At 36.3% G+C, this 17,564-nt stretch overlaps 1 protein-coding gene across 1 annotated transcript; it reads right to left on the bottom strand.

Annotated features, from left to right (window-relative positions):
* Nucleotides 1–1,333: 1,333 nt before the first annotated feature.
* Nucleotides 1,334–16,393, bottom strand: LOC6566828. The gene is made up of 8 exons (XM_001993147.2): nucleotides 16,270–16,393; nucleotides 16,114–16,202; nucleotides 4,992–5,142; nucleotides 3,262–3,396; nucleotides 2,996–3,186; nucleotides 2,333–2,479; nucleotides 1,884–2,271; nucleotides 1,334–1,804 (listed from the first exon to the last, which is right to left on the bottom strand). The coding sequence occupies exons 1-8, from the start codon at nucleotides 16,327–16,329 to the stop codon at nucleotides 1,679–1,681; spliced, it is 1,287 nt and encodes a 428-aa protein (XP_001993183.1). The 5' UTR covers nucleotides 16,330–16,393; the 3' UTR covers nucleotides 1,334–1,678.
* Between the last annotated feature and the right edge of the window lie 1,171 nt (nucleotides 16,394–17,564).

Genomic DNA, 17,564 nt, shown 5'->3' with positions numbered 1-17,564 from the left:
CAAATCAAGACCGAAAACAGACTATGCCAAACTGGAAATGGAAATGAACGAGAATTCAACTGCTATCTTTAACCAGCCAGTCAAGCCTCAATAAACACATACTCTACTTTACATATGCTTATCAATAAGAAATTGGCACTAAAATGATGGAAAATATCGTTTGCCATGCTCATAATAATAAACAGAGTCTGTCTGTGTGTGTAAAGTTTTATTACGCCCATGCAAATCTACGATAGACACTGAAATGGGAGAAGGGCGGTCGGGGGACGAAGTGTCCCTCTGAGAGATAATCTGCAGCGCAGCAGGGAAGCACCGCTGGTGGCCACAAGCCACACTTTAAAGTCAATAAGTGGAAGGCAATGCGTGAGTAAGCACATCATTTGCATGTCTCTTGACTCTACACTCAAAAAAAAGTCGCTCTAAATTTTAGAAATTGGCCAGACTTTTGGTAACTCGGCCTATTGTACAGGAAGCCGAGTCATGAAATGTCATTGCTTGTTTCTGAATTTTAGAAATGATTTTTTCTAAAAAAAATCGGTTGCATTTTTATATTTTAGAAATTTATTTCTTAATAATAGAAAATATTTATAAGAAAAATAAACAAACACCATATTTATCGGATTAAGGCCAAACCTTTATAATTTTTACAAAATGTTCGTATACTTAAAAATTATTTTTTAAAACAAGAAAAACTTTCTAATTTAATTTAAGTCGATTTTCTGAAATTCAATACGATTTATATTCTGAGTGTATAGAGGAAGGGTATCCAATGGCGCGGGATTAGGGGCTGGAATACAACAAATAAGGTTGGCAGAGTGGCCAGCGTGTTGCCTGGGGCAAGCAATACCCAATCGTGTTCTAAAGGAAACCAATAACAGACACATTCAAAAGTTCAAGTTTAAGGTGTTGCCCCTGGACTTGGTGGGGTTGCAATGGGAAAGGGGCGTGTCCTGGCGACATCTTATTCGTATTTTTAGACAAAAGCAAATAGATATGACTATTTTTAACTTTTCGCTTTTCGAGCACCGTTCAATTGCGGATTGCAGTAGTTTTTCAAGCAGTTAAAAAATATATATGTTGGTCAGATTCGTATTCAACGCCCAAGCAAAACCTTGTGGGCGATTCATGTACATATATTGTCGTCATTTACACAAGTGGGCGCCCCCAAACTTCCGGCGTGCAATAGATAAATAAATTAACCCGGCTAATTACACGGTGATTAGTTACCTGTCTGATTCCACAAATCAAATTCACCCTACACTCAGAAAAAAAAAACCGTGGCTGCTCTAATGATCTTATCGCATATGGCGCATGGGAATGCAAATATTTGTGGTCTACTTAACGACGTCCCCTGTGCAAACTGCAAAACTCCCACGTAATGGGAGTTTGATGAGTGTGTGTTTGCATGTGGGTTTTATTAGCTTGAACTCGTTACAGGTTTAATTAAACTTGATGCATTGACACTCACTGACAGGTAATCGTTTTGATTTTTTGACGGCGACAGTCCCGTTATCGATATTAGCTTTTGTATTAACTATAATTTCGAAATTGTACGCAATTTGTGCAAATGTTACGCTTAGAAAATGTTTATCGATTTTTCGGAAATAATTTTGTATCGTTGGAAAAGATGATGGCCATCGATCGAAATTCAACGAACAATAATCGAACTGCTTTTTATTCAATCTTCCTCTGGCTCGGAGTGGTATTCAATCGGTTCAGATTCCTTTTCCTCCTCCTTTGGCTCTTCCTCAACCGGATCACCCATGATTATCTGCTCCGCCAACTCATAAAGCTCGATTATGTTCTGGATGAGAAATAAACCATATATTATATATTTTTAACAAATATTGTATATAATTTGATTAGAAACTTTCGAGACTTACTTTGGCATTGCGCAGGGCGACAATTTTCTCATCCTCGCAGCGTAGTTGATCGTATTGCTGCTTGGAGATGAGCAGTCCCCGATTAAACTCGTCCTCCATCTCGGCCTGGAGCACTTCGGCATATTGCTCCTTGGCCACAGTGAGACTGATTAGGCTAGCGCTCTTCACAGACTCCTCGGATATATCGGAGGCATCGTCCATGTATTTGCTTTGTATGGCGCCCGGATAGTCTTCTTGGGACACCTCGCGCTGCAGTTCAATGGTGTCACCCACTGTCTCATCCATGGCGAAGGATGGCAGATCGGTTGTGGCAACCAGAGCAGTCACATCCTTCTTGTCATCCTCTAGCTGGTGACGTATGCGTAGCTCCGTTTCACGGAACTTTTGGCTTAACAAGAAGAAGAGAATTTAAAATGGGTTTATATTAAGTAAAAATGAAGTCCTCTTACCGAGCCCGCACTATGTTCTGTATATCCTGCGGATCGGAGGAGAATGGCATGGGCACACGCAGAGAACGCTCCTTCATTTTCGAGCGTTCATTCTCGAGGAACTCCTTCAGATTCTGTTCGCATTCGCGCCAATCCTCGTTGTCGATGCTGTAGGCGGTATTTTGAAAGGGATTTCGATTTGAGTAGTGAACTTTTAAGTCATTCTTTGTTTACAAAGATTAATATTTTAAATGGGCTCGGAATATGATATTAAAACATTAAACAACATTTATATTTGCTTTTAATTATATCTCTACCAAAGCTATAAAATATTTAAGACACAGTAGCATGTAATTATTGAAATCATAGTTTGATTACAAAAACGAATACTTTAAATTGCATTTCTGTTAATATTTTTATAGCTGTCTACTCTATATGATTTGTGTTGAACTTGTAATGCTTTGTAATATAGCAGTCTTATAAATGAATATGCCTTGTAGGGCATTTAATCAGTACTTTTTTGTTACTCAAACTATAAGAATTTTTCTTTAAAGGATTAAGCGCTTTAAGGGCCACAGAATGTATCCTTAGGATGCTTTTACTATTTTCATATTTGCTTTTTTTAATAAATTTTAATTAGATCTCATTTGACTGGGTTTGAATTGGGTTGCTTTATTCACTTACCGCAGCAGGTCCATGCCCCGTTCCGCATCCTCGACTCGGTACTGTTCGACAAGCAGTTTCTGTTGGCGATGGCGCTCGTGCTTCTTGGCCAGCATCTCGGCCTCTTTGGCGGCATGCTGCAGTCGTTCCCTCTCCCACTTCACGCCCTGCACCTTTAGTCGTTCTGCATTCTTTTCGCGGCTAGTTTTCAGCTAATAAAAAGCGTAAATGTGTTGATTTATTTTATGCTCGGCACAAGCTTGCTCCAGATAGATAGTAGATAGTACCTTGGAGCGCTCCTTTTGTATCTCTGTGTTGGCATCCTTGTTAACCATAAAAATGGGATCGTCAGCCAGTTCATCGGGTATTATATCCGACTTGCCCTCAATAATCAAGATGCGCTCACGCTCCACCTCTTTTAACTATAGAAAAGACATCAATTATATGCATATTGCAATTTTGCATTCAAATTATTACACTTTCACTGTTATCTTAAATACGTCCAAACTTTCTATTTGACACCTACTAAAAATGTGCCTGCACTGCGCAAAAAACAAAAATAGTTATCCAATATCAACGCCTACAGATAGACAAAAATCTAAGTGGCCATTTCCGGTTTTTGGAGCACTTTTTGAACTGCAGTTGGCAACACCTATTTGTAGTTGTTGCTTTTATTGTTTTTGCTGATATTGTTCGCATGTCTCAGTGACATAAAGCCAAGTCGTTGGTGCCTATCGCGATGGTCTAATTTTTTATGATTTTGACGGCTTGGATTTGCCATTTGTTCATGTCGAGAGCTCATTGAATTCAATTGTTTGCCACTGCAGAAACAACAACCAGAAGAAGAAGAAATAAGAAAAACTAGACTAAGTTGATGACGAAGGAGAACCAGAAAATTCACAGTAGGCGCGACTTTTGTTATTGAAAAGTTTTCCTGCCAATTCCTTCGTATCTTGCTTGGTGTTCATTTTGTTTTGGTTTCCCCTGCACTCATTTAAAATATGCATAAAGAGAAAGTGAATAATAAAGTTGTATAAATATATGTACCAGTCGACGACCTTACATATATATATATATTTTCGATTTTGTCTAGATTATTTCTGTCTAATATCTCATAGAATCTGCACTCAGAAATAAATCTGACTGAATTTTATAAATTGGGTTGACTTTCGGCACCAAGGGTTTCCTCAACTTATTATTCACAAAGTAAAAGTAAAAAAAAACAGGGTACAAAGAAGAATTCTTGTGTTACCTTTTTTATTGCTTTCATTTGTGGTTAAATGTTTATATTTTAAGATTTAACTACAGTAAAATTTCAATACAAAAATTGTATATAGCTTATAAAAGTCAATTAATTTATTTGAAAATTAATTAAGATTTTACGGCGATTTAATCTTGGTCTACGAGTTGATTGACTCCCACTGAGATACTCGATTTCTTAAGCGGACAACAGGTAAGCTCTAATATAATAGCCTAGCCAGTAAATTTCATTATTTGTTTCCGAATTTTAGAAAGAAATTATCCTAAAAATAAGGATTACATTTCAACATTTTAGAATTGCATTTCTTAATAAAAGAAAATAATTCTAATAATGGGAAAAGATCATCATGTTTTTGATAGTGTCAATTTAGGGCAAGCTTTTCTAGAAATTTTTTTTCTTATGTTTAGAAAAATATTGTAAAATCCAGAAAACTTTCTAGTTTTCAGTGTAATTTTCGAGTTTTAGAATGGGTGCACAAATGAATGTATATACAGGGTATCTACTTGTTCGTCACTCGAGCAGATTATTCTCTTACTTTCTGTTCATTTTTTTCATTTGTCAGTTGATGAGAATTGTATACGAAAACCTTTTTCAAAAGTAATCGCAACCACAAAAAAAAAAACTGACGCCTACGTGACAATTTTCGAGAAGTTCTCGTAAAATTCAATTAGACGACTTACAAATTGGCCACATTTGTTTGTGGTCCATCCGTTTTTTTTTTTTTTATGTGACTAAGCCATCTTTTTGAACACTTACCTCACGGGCCCGAATACGGGCGAGCAGCTGCTTGCGGTAATCCTCGTCGATGCGTTCGCGCAGTTCCTTCATGTAAGCGCGGTCCGTTAGCTTGACCACATTGGTGCCCATCAATCGCTCCAGGCGGGCGCTGATGCGCGGCAAATTGAAGCTGTGGGCCAAGTTAATAAAACACTCCGGTTAATCAGTGCGCCCAAAATGTGACACAATAATTTAGTCGCATTTGGTTGCCTTTTTAATTACTTTGCGTTGTTGGCTTATAGTTAATATCCATAAAATATTTAATTCATTTTATTTAGCTTTTTTTCCACAAGGGTCACGAACACACCGCGAATGGCGCTTTCGCGCTTGTAACTGTTGGTAACGAATGAGGTCGGCCACATATTTGGTTTCTATAGAGCTTCTAGTTCCTTGCCTTTACTGACTTTACTGCCTGATGGCTTATGGCTTTTGCCTTTGCTTTTTGCTATTTTGTTTTTGGTTGCCAAACACCCGAAAGCGACGAGCACACAAGGACAAGAAGAACACCCACTCCGTGCCACCATCTAAATGTGCAAATTTGTCCAAGTATTTCTGTCTGTAGACGGGGGAATACCCTAACCAAAGACTTTATTTAAACTAATTTAAATACAGACAAATTTTAATGTCAGAATTTGAAAGATACTTTCGAGTTTATCTAAACTAACTTAAATATATTAAAATATGTATTTTTTACTCCATTAAATTTCGAATCACATAGGGACTTTATTATTTTATTAAAAGAGGTCACAAAAAAAAAAAAGAAAAAGTTAAATATATTTTAAAATAGTAGTAACAGAAGATAAAAAAAGTTTTTTAATTTTTCTAACCTAAGTTAAAAATATTAAAAATTGGAGAAACCACAATATATTTAAGAGAATACTATTTCATATTCTTATTATAGCAATTCTGTAACAATTTGTATAGTGTATTTAAAAAGTTGACTTGAACTTTTGCCCCATTTTTGTACTTTATTTTTTTATATCACTTTTGGTGCTTTTGGAACAATAGAAAAACATCCAACAATTGAGCGTAATTTTAGACATGCAGCGGGGAAATGGAACTGTGTGGGAGCGGTATGTTTATAGGTAAATATATATTATATCCTAGGTCGTCTTAGTCTCAGTCAAATATATTTACCAAGCTTTTCAACAGACAGTCGTTTGCAACTATCATATGTTATACATATTTGACAGAGCTCCATTTGATGTGTGCTCCACAATTTTTATTTGGAAAAACATATTGGGCTCATACATGCGATATATAGTAGTAGATACCATATATCTTTAAATGGAGCCAGACATGATATGCTTGCTCTGTGCTTAACATTTGATTTGTTGAGTGTGCAAGTATATTTCTTCGAAACTTACTATATACTTTTATTGTTGCTGTGCTCGAGGAAACTGCGGGTGGCAATTAGTAATGTATTATCATGGGTTTATCTGCGAAATTCGGTTTGCCTTTTTTCCGCATAAGCATATTTGCAACATGGCGCACATAAATACGAGTATTTACCACGCCGCCGACTTTTGTGTCACTTGCTGCACGAAGCCAAATTTAAGCTGACAGCAGGCGGGGATGGGCCATTCGGGGAAATAGTAAACAGGGCCAACTTTGTGGCGAAATAATGCTAAATGACTTGAATGATATGGCCTGACTGAATGACTGACAATAATCACAGGCCACAACATTGCCTGACTAACGGGATATTTCTCTGATTCTGATTTTGACTGTGGTTTCACTTTTTGGTTTTGGTGCTGAGCGAGCAAAATAAAAAGTTTGTTGTTAAACGATTTGTGGCTGCCATTAAATTTAATGCGATTGGAACCAAAGTTAAATGCACTTTTAATTCTAGAGAAAAGGAAATTTGCATTTGAATTATATAAATGCTTATACTTGTTCTGACATGAATTTCAAATTTGATAAATTGTTGTTTGAAAATGATTAACATCAGCAACAAGCAAACGAATATAAGACAAATGAAAAGCAAGTTCAACGGTCGCTAATATTAGGGAGCCAAAGGTATTTCCTTATAGATAAATCTTGAATGATTTATCCAAAATAAAATAAAATTAAAATATTTAATAAAATAAAAAATATAAGATTAACAATTAACCGTTAAAATTTTTAATAAACAGGTATTATTTATTTAATTTATAATCAAATAAAGTTTAAGAAGCTAAGTTTTCACAGTCAATAATAAGTTGCCATTTTTTTACTATTTCCTAATGGGTGAATTAAATGTTTTATTCCATTAAAATTTAAAAAAATATATATATTATAGTAGTAACTATAAAAATCAGAGGTTTATCTACGCAATACGCCATAATTAAAATTATAACAACACAACATACAAATAAAGAAAATATAAAAAAAACTTTCAATTTCAGTAATCGCTAATATTACAATATTTATTGTTAATATTTTCTTATAGTGAATTGAATGCTTTATGCCATTAAAATAAAAAAAAAGTATAAAAAATATTAGAAGATAGTCTACAAAAGCCATAAATAATTATTGCAGTACGGTATTTATTGAAATTGTGGGGAAATGATATATTTTTTCTTATGGGAAGTAAAAAAAGTATATAAAAGCCGTAAGTATAAAAATCACAACTAGATCTGCATAGCCCACCATAATACACAAATAAAAAAATCCAGTTCCAACAGTCGGCATTTATCACATGGAAAATAAAAAAATATATTTAATAGCACCAACTATAAAAACCACAAGTTTCTAGACCGCCATAATTATTATTTTAGCGACCTAAACCTTGTTTATTTAATAGATACTTAGCAGAAATGTTAGTTGGCATTTTCACAGCCTTTAGCCGCGTTGCTTGGCATCCAATCGCAATCGTCCCACATGAACAAAACGAGTATGACCTCTACCCCCACATGTCACAAGGCATTAAAATCGCATATAGAGTGTGTGGTATGTTCGAGTAATAACCCGGAGCTGGAGCGCATTTATAAATCATGGCCCGCCTGTGCGTGCTTGACAGGCACAGGAACGGATGCAGTCAATGCTCAAATGTCACGGAGCGAAGGCGGTAATAAAAAGATTGCTGACATCCCCAACTCAGGCAATGCAGGAAATTTGACTATCATAGAAATGTTTCCGTTTCCTTGCCATTCAAATTCATTGTTTTTTGATTCGTTTCGTTTCGTTTCGATTTTTCCTTCATCGTTTACTGCAATTATTTAGTGCAGTTTCGAACAACAAACACAACACATGACATGACTGATTGCCCTGGAAGGGTATAATTTATGCATGTGGGCTGACTTATTGATACACCTACGTTTGGAATTTCATTATCAATGCCAATGCTGGCGTACCACTCGACAATCAATCGAAACACGGTCTCGACCACGCAGACAACACTTAACTTGGCTAACAGCTTTCTTTGGCTATCACACACATATTGAAAATTGATTGAATTGAACTTTGATGACTTTGAAGTACACGAACACAATTTGAATGTCGTTTCGAATTGAAAGTGTCGTTGGGGTTAAGACATCAAAGCCCAAAACATTGTTGCTGTCTCAAATAAACGCGACTTTGTTCTATCTGCTTCGATTCGGATTATATATGTCATTATTCACTTACATACTCAAGTATTTACCTCTTAAGCAAAGTAACTTATAAGGTAGAACCTCAAATTTCTGTCACCAATCATTTGAAGATTCTGGGAAAGCTTAAAATAGTGAAATGTGATTAAAGTATTTTGTAGGTGAATGTGAAAGAAATAGGAATCGTCGTAATACATGATGAACTCTTCTCTTATAATATACTATGATGAACTCTTCTCTTATAATATCTCTCAAAATATTTTTGAATGTAGCTAATACCTAACTTAAACAAATGCTGTGGTCCTTCGACTTGACTATTTATTCTTTAATCGATTTAGATGTTATTAACTCCCAACGATCAACTAAACTTTAAATACAACAAAAAAGTTGCCGTTACGTTAACCATTTTTTTAAAATATTATATTCCTTTGTTTTATATATGATTTAATCGATTTATTTCTTCCTATTTATTATTAATTAAACACATTTTCTCTGCAGAAACTATCTTATTTATATTCAAAATGTGACTTAATTAGCACGCTCTCTTTCTCTCTCTGTCTATCTCTCTATCTCTTTCTCTCTCTTCCTCTAACTATATGACAAACAATATTAGTTTACTGAGGAACAATCGAGGGGAAAGAAAACGGAAGTCCTTTTCTACTGCAGCGCCTAATTGAAAAACGAAGTCGAACTGCCATAAAAGTGACACTGGCAGCTGGCGGGGAGAGAAAGACAGAGAGAGAGCTGCTGGTGGAGCGCCTAGAAATATGCAACGTTAATTAATGCGAGAGACGTGCATAAATTTCCGAGCACTTGACATTAATGTCTTTGCCCCAACTCGTTTGCAGCGCATTAAAATTGATAATTGCAACACGTAGTGAAAGGGCAATAAGTGTCGGTAATTTGCCAATGCAATTATATAGTTGCATATATATCTTATATATAATCGGCAAAATTTCTTACATACAATCTGCAAAATAATTTCCCAGAATTTACCTCTCGAGCGGCTCCAGTGTGCACTGCACAAAATCGAACAGAAAATCGTCTTCAATTTCCAGAGGTGCAGCATTTTTGGATTTAAGACGCCTCGAGGTGCTGCTGCGGCTGCTGGCCATTTTGTATTGCCCATAATTTGGCATATGTCGACTATCAGGCTATTAGAATAAACGAAGGAGATCAAGTTGTTGCTTGCAGCGCGCGGCATTAATATCAACGACTTGCGGCACTTGCAACCGCCAGCGGCGACTGTCGAATGTGAATGCGGGGGATTCTTGTTTTGTTTCGGGTTCGCTTTCTTTTTTGAAGCTAAAACACACACAGAAACACACCTTTGCACAACACATATGGCAACAGAAGGGTCGAGTTTGGCCTGCGATACATTTTAACCGTGTCGTGTTGCATAATGCCTGATACGGAGCCCAAGTCGAGGCAAGAGCTCTTCCAGCTCTCGCATTGGCCAAGTGGGCGTATTATTCTCTTTGGCATCGCATGTTGAGCTAAGCGTTTAATGTTTGCCTTAATGACATGACACCAATGTCAATATTATGACAAACACACAACGTTCTATGTCAACAAGTTCGCATATTACACTGTACCAAAAACACTTACCGGCTGTCAAAGACAACACAATAGAAACAATTGTTCAACTTACTCTTCACATTATGTTACAAAAAGTTCTCATTTCCGATTTGTATTCATTTATTTTTAAGAACAGCTTCAAGTACACTTTCGGAGAATACAATGAAAGAATCAAATGCTCTTAAGAGAGAAAAAACCACATAAGAAATGGTGAGATCATTGTAAGTAAAATGATTGTAAGCTTAAGAAGAGACTAAGCCCTAATGAGAGAGAGATTTCACATACAACATATACCCAGTCCAATAAAAAAAATATTAATTGCAAAACAAGCAATGATAATATTATATTTTTCACTCTCTTAACTTTACATATGTATAGCAGTACTATAGCAATACTAGTTTTTACTAAAAAGCATAGATCATTGCAATATAACCGTCATAATGTTAATTACATTAGTTGTATTTACTTACATAACATAATTAACATAATTATGTTAAGCAACCGCGTTAATCGATATCAAGGACCATGTATGGAAGTGCGTCGTGCAACTCTGCTGATTCAGGGATAAAAGCATAGATCAGAGTTAAACGACGATCAAAACAAAATAGGCAACTATTACTAGATATGCAATATTTAAGTTCTTTTCGGCAGTGCATGACGTGGCAATGCTTGAAGGCTTTTTAGGTGACAACTCTATTTTTATAATCGTTCGTCTATGGCAAACGTTGCAGTACGAAATAGTATTTGCAGTTTCTCGACTTTCATTTACTTTCTGCCAGATTTTATGACTGTCATCGCCGTATTTTATCGAAATGTATCATATGTGGCTCTTTATTACGAGCCCCTGCCGCAAAGAGTTTCACATTACGGCTGTGGAACTGTGACGGCCCGTGCGCTGAAACCAGATAACAATTTGACTTTATGGCCAGGTTTCATGCCAGTCAGTCATACAATAATTCCCTCTAATCGACATTGAGCGCAGAAATTGAGCAAACACTTTCCGTTCGCCATGCAAACTTGTTGGCCACTGTCGAAGGTTTATACCCGGGGGAAGTGAGGGGCCTTTTACCGTTGCCAATATATATTTTTCGTGTGGCAATCTATCGTGCTGCAACTGTCTCTTTTTTTGTTGGTTTTTTTTTTCTTAAACTTTAAGAATGGCAACTGCCTGCTTAAATTACAGCCTCAGACACCGAACAAATAGCTTGTGGCCACAAAGTTGCATTTCCATTGGGCAAACGTGTCCGTTGGCACCTTGAAAGCCACAGCAATATCAAATTCAATGCACTGTTTGTGAAGGTTGAAAGGGTATAATTGAATTGCCAACAGGGTATAATTGCAGACAAAATAATAATGAGAAGACTCATCTATATTGCCATATTCGTATAAGCCGGACATTTTTGTATTTGCTTCAGAGAGTTCAAGAAAACACCTAATCCAAGAAATTCTTCTGTACTGCTCACAAAGTATTTCACAGTCATATCAAAGTATATCTTTAAAATTTATGTAATGTATCAGCTAGTCAACTTCAAATACAAATAGACTGTCTTTGCCGTTCAGATACTTTGAAATTTAAAATTCTATGTTTTCTTGTTCATTTTGTTATACAATGCCTTGCGGCATTTTATCAATTCCTCTGTGGCAATAATATGCAGCTTCCTCTCCTCGAGATTGTGTTTGTTTTGTGAAGCACTGCTCCCGGCTGCTTTGAGAACCGCCTTGACGGTTCACTGAGCTGTGCGCAGGGTCATTTCGGATGTGGTTCACCATAAGTTGAAGGTGCATTTGGTGTGAAAAATCTTTTCTTTAAAAATGCATATTTCATTCTTCTTATGAATTTTTTAATTTTCTTATAAGTGTCTGGTAGCAGTTTAGAAAGCTCGCACTTTGCTGGTTTGTGTAGTTGCTAAGCTTTAGAAAGCTCTCGAATAACGATGTACACTGCAAGCAAGTCAAGTTACTTTGCACTTGCTATCGCTAAACTTTACTTATCAGCTAGTTTTGAGATTGTTCACGGTTTATTATTAGATCAATTTTTGGATCAGTCCAAATTGAAGGGCTGATTTATTTTTAACTTTGATATCGAAATTCGATTTTTTCGAAATTAAACTGCATTAATAAATAAAAACTGTATTAATCTGGAATCTAGTTGCAAAACCAAAAAGATATTACTAATGATTTGTTTGGAGTTTTTAAATGAGCTCCAACCAAAAATCGTATTTTACAATTTAAATGCCGACGCTTTTAAAGAACCTGTTCTGTTTTGACAATCATTTGAAATTGAAAAATTTCACAAGTGAATTTCTTCAGAAAGAATCTTCTCCCAAGTTATTCTCCACATCGCTTACTATATAATTCTTTTATTCTTACGTGCACTTGACCAGATCCTGTAGATCATCTGAAGTAAGGGCGTACTCTGCATCCTGTTCGGGTGTATTTCGTTGCCTCCGGCGATTGCGACTGCGACGCTTACGTCTTACAGCCGTCGTAATGGAATTGGCACCCTGCACTCCCATGGCCAGATTATCATTGGACAGAACACTGGCTCTACGCGTGGCTATTGCAGTGGCAACAACAGCCGCAACATTATTCGTAACGCGATGATCCTCATATTTGGCAGCTGCATTCCCAGCTCCACTGCTTTTGGCGGCTGCCTCCGCTTTGGTTCTCTCAGCGTAGCTATCCCTGCGCCACGATGGCGTCAGAGTCCGTATTAGATGCTGTGTATCCGCAAATCCCTCATAGTTGTAACGCTTGCGTAAACTCAAACCGGAGAGATACTCCAAAGTTTGCCACACATTCATCTTGTTTGAACGGTAGCGCGGTTCGTTGTCGACTGACCAACAATCGTTGCGTGCTATCCTCTGGGCCAGGAGCATCGTAACCGTCGCACAACCTCCGCCCGCCGGATTCGCTGGCAGCGCCCATTCATCGGAGTCGCAGCGCGCAACAGTGCCATCAGCAGCAGCAGTGGCAGCAAAAGCAGAAGCAGCAGCAGCAGCTGTGAGTGGCATGTGGATAACTGTAACAGTTTTCCTATGCCACGCAGCAGACAGCAGGAAAGCAGCACCTAGTTGAAGTCGCGTAAAAGTGCTGCCGATTTGGCTTTTTAATAGCAAGTTTTTACTTTGCGATATGGGTCGTTTTCAAGCCAATCTGCATATATCTGAAATTTTGTAGTCCGTTTTTTTTTAGTGAACTGAGAAAAGGATATTTTGGAGAACTATCGTCGAACTTTTCGTCGATTTTCTACATTTTTCTATTTCCTCTTTCTTTAACTAAGAAACTAAATTTGTGAATTTAAAACGATTTTGAGAGTGGTTCATTATTATATAGACCGTATTTAAATATGATTGCCTTTTTTTCAATCTAAAATATATTGACAGAACGAATGTCTAACAATTCTTAAAAAAAGTGTATCCATTTCTAGCCTTTTTTTGCTTTTAAATTTTGGATAATCTTTAGTGAATGTAAAATGATTACTAAACAAATCGTATTTAAATCTTTTGCTCAATCTAAAATTTTTGTGCAGAGAAGTTACAAAATTTTGACTTTATATCTAACAAGTCTTAAAAAAATTGTTGGCTACAAATGCTGGCAACACTGTTGGCTACGGTTAGCGAGTTCACGTCCACATGTCAGTTGTTGTTGTTGTTGTTGTTGTTATTGCTACTTTTTGGCGAGCGTAAATTGAAATGTAATTAAGTTTCGTTTAAAAAACTTTCAGGCCTGCTTTCGGGGTCAGGTGGAAGACACTCTCGCGTGCGACGCCGCTGACGGCCAAACTTCATTTGAGACCGTAGCCAGCTGCAAACCGGTCGGAGTCTTAGTCAAGTTACCCAAAAAAAAATATTAAAAAAATAGCAAAAAAAGTAAAGGGATGAGCCACTCTTCCAATTTGCAGTTGCGTGGCGCGTATCGTGTTTACGGTTGCCATATATGTAGAGAGGGCTTAGTGGTATTTGAGGTGTTTGGGTGTAGGGGAAGGGCGGGGGGGCACCTATTCAATTCAGCACCATTAAAAATAATATCATTCTGATTGAGTGACGCGCCGCTTAAGTACTTTCTTTTGTCCCGTACTCGGTACTGACACCATTTCCGCTTTTGATTTTGATTTCCCTTTTTATTGAACACGCAAAGTGTTCAAAAGCTACACTTATTCCCTCCCAACCACAACCCCGCAGCCGTCTGCACCCAACCCGAACTTCATTTATCGCCATTAGTAGCGATAGCAATGCGGCTACGCAGCTCAATGGAGCCTTGATTTCTAAGACCCCTAATGGTGGGTAGACCTCTAGCAACCAAGCAACCCCATTGTACCGACATTTCAATGGTACAGCTCGGCATAGGCATTTAGTACGCTCAGGCACTGTGCCAGCATAGAGGTAAAGTTGTCTTTAACCTCGATAAATAGAAATGTAAGTTTTAGCCTAATGACAGTTTTCTCAATGATGTAAATATTGGAATATTTAAAATATTTTCATATACGTTAATACTAAAAAAATAAAAGTATGTGGTTTTTAAACCATATGTAGATTAATTTTGTTTTATTATTTGTACATTGCAAATTAAAGAAAAAGCATTTTAATAAAAAATAAACAGATTTCTTCTATTTTCATGAATTCAATTCAGGTTTCCTGATTTCGATGTTATTTTAGTTATTTGTTATTTATATAAAAAAAAAAAGTACTAAGACATAAAATTTCATTTTAAAATAAAGCAATACTCCATAGCAGCAAAGGCAATAGAAATACTGTTCTGCTACTGCTACAAAGCAATAGCAGAGCCAAAACCAGATTACTGAAATAAATTCACTCTGGTCTTTTTTGTCATTTACAAGAACAATAGCAGTATCAAGATCAAAAAATGTATATTGTGCTCTCTGTTGTTGTAGCCATATTAGAAGGAACGGGATCAGAGCTAAGAGAGTTGCACCCAAACTGTACAGCTTGTGCTACCACAATAACAATTTCATTTTTGTTTTGCTCTTCGGCTACTAAAATAAAACCTTATTAGAGAAAACTGAAAACTACAAGGAGCAAAGCATTTTATAACCACTGAAGAAAGACCTTTCATAAAAAAAACACCATTCTAAGCGATTTTCGTGAATGCAAGTGAGACTTACAGATTTGTATGTTATTATAGTTTAGACTGCTTTGCACTTTTTCCCTCACTTCGCTCTCTTTTTGAAATATTTATAAGAATAATGGTCAATATTGGGTTTTATGCCTTCTATACCCCTCATTGGCTCTCACGATTTCGCTCGATTTTATATAATTTAACCCTAAAGGGTATCTGCAAGTTGAACACAATAGTTTTATAACTTTTCGTTTACTTTTGTAATATTAAATAGCTCTTTAAGAGGTGCATTAGTTGGGTGCATCAACTCTAATCCCAACCTTTATATGAACACCACAATAACACTTTAGATTGTCCACATACAACACAATACGATATATATATATATGTATCTGAAGTAAAGACTATCCAGCCAATTACTTGGCAAACTTTTGCTGGCAGGCTGTCCAAAGGGCTGCGCTACCTTCGGGTAACTTTTGCCATCAATCTAAACGCTTCGTTAGCATCGCGTGACTTGTGTGGCATATATATCGTTATGGCCTATACTCAAGCTTTCTCTCACTTCACGAAATTGAAGATATTATGAAAAACAAATGTTTGCTTCAAGACTATTCAATGAACTGATGCAATGACCCATGCATATTTCTTGCACATTCCCAACTTTAATTACACTTGGCATATATAATTCTAGGTGCGGCGTGGTCATAATTTCAAAGCTATCATATGGCAAATAATAATATATTGTTGAACGAATGGAATTTTAATTGAATGAAATTTGCATTAGCGCCAGTTCGTGCCAAACGCAGCCCACATATAATATTGTAATAATATAATATATATATGTATATAAATATATATATATATTGAATACTTACGCAACAACTACATCGGGATCCTCCCACCATTTCTTTTGCGTGGGTGCCAAACGCAAACTCACCTGACGCCAGTGATTCTTGTGGACCACCTGGGTGACGATAGATACTCTCATTACTAATTTCAACCATTTTAATTATATAAAACATTTCACATACCCGATACTTTTTGGGATCATATGCATTTTGATCCTTTTCGGTGAAGACCAGACGCGCCATTTTCGGTTTTTCTAATCTAAGCCTCCTCACGAAGTCTACACAAAGTTGTGATAAAAAAGTTTAGCTTTATATTGTATTTATATAATGCTTTAATTGTATTTTTTCAATCTTAACGTAAGATTTCGTTTTGACAACTTTCTTAAAGGTAACATTGTTTTTCCTCATCTAATCAAGCAAATACCATAAATATTTATCCCAAACCGTTATATGCCATAACTTTTTTTTTATCAATATTATGCAAATATATTCTACAGATTAAGTTATCTTTCCATTAGATCAGCCAGCATTCTTTCTTAAGTGCGTTCAAGTCTTTCCATTCAAATCCAAATCCGAGAATATTTTATTAGCTATTTATTACACTCATAAAAAAATCGCCCTGCATTTTAGAAATTCACCATACTTTGCCTTCTCATTCAGAAAGTAAATTTATAGAATTGAAGGTTTGAAAAAACCAGGGTTTGAATTTCTTAATTTCAGTGTGGATTTTTTTAAAATTGAGAAAAATATGTCTAACTTCCAGGGTGTTGTTTTCTATGTGTACTCGTATACATAGAAGAATTCTTATTCTTATATAACTTAGTTTGTAAAAACTTACGATTCTATAGAGACTCGAACTCGAGACCATGCAGCAGAACAGTTGTATATAGCATTCAAGAATGCAAATTTCATTGTAATTTTTTTAATTTCAGAAAGAATTTTTTTGTTAAATCTGGGTTTTTTTAGTGATGCATTTCTGAATAATTGAACATTTATCTACAAAATATATAGGGAAAACACCATATTTTGGGTATTGCTGATTTAGGACAAGCCTTTCTAATATTCATAAAAATGTTTTCTTATATTAGAAATTAGTTCTCAAAACAAGAGCTTTTTTTGAGTGTAGCTTAATGGCAGTTTAACTAAACCGTTGAGTTGGCAAAATCTTAGCTTCAGCGCAAACACATTGAAAAAATGCTGATGAAATCTTTCTGGCCACATGTAACAATTGTGTTGAACTGCTGTTGTGATTGTTGCTTGGGTGTGTGTGAGTGTGTATGTGGTTCAATTGGTAGGTATGTATTACGAGTGCAAACTCGCACATGTGTGTTTGAATTGATTGACCGAATCAAATCGGGGTGTTTGTCGTTTGTGGTGGCGTTTATACATTGGTGCTTGTCAACTGCTTTGGCCAATTGTCTTGCCAATGGCTCAAAGCACTACGTCTGTAGGCCGTGGTCAATCGAAGGTCAAGGGGA

Source organism: Drosophila grimshawi, unplaced genomic scaffold (genome assembly GCF_018153295.1).
Source record: "Drosophila grimshawi isolate 15287-2541.00 unplaced genomic scaffold, ASM1815329v1 contig_1377, whole genome shotgun sequence".
In the NCBI taxonomy this organism is placed as follows: domain Eukaryota; kingdom Metazoa; phylum Arthropoda; class Insecta; order Diptera; family Drosophilidae; genus Drosophila; species Drosophila grimshawi.
Note: the sequence above shows the minus strand (reverse complement) of the source record. Positions and strands in the feature narration are given on the sequence as shown.

What these genes read in the sequence shown, in the direction of transcription:
- LOC6566828 (XM_001993147.2), bottom strand. Translation starts at nt 16,329, where the DNA reads ATGGCGCGTCTGGTCTTCACCGAAAAGGATCAAAATGCATATGATCCC. An exon ending in TACAAAAGGAGCGCTCCAAG is followed by an intron (nt 3,187 to 3,261) that starts GTACTATCTACT and finishes GCTTTTTATTAG; the next exon opens with CTGAAAACTAGCCGCGAAAA. An exon ending in CAGAACATAGTGCGGGCTCG is followed by an intron (nt 2,272 to 2,332) that starts GTAAGAGGACTT and finishes CTTCTTGTTAAG; the next exon opens with CCAAAAGTTCCGTGAAACGG.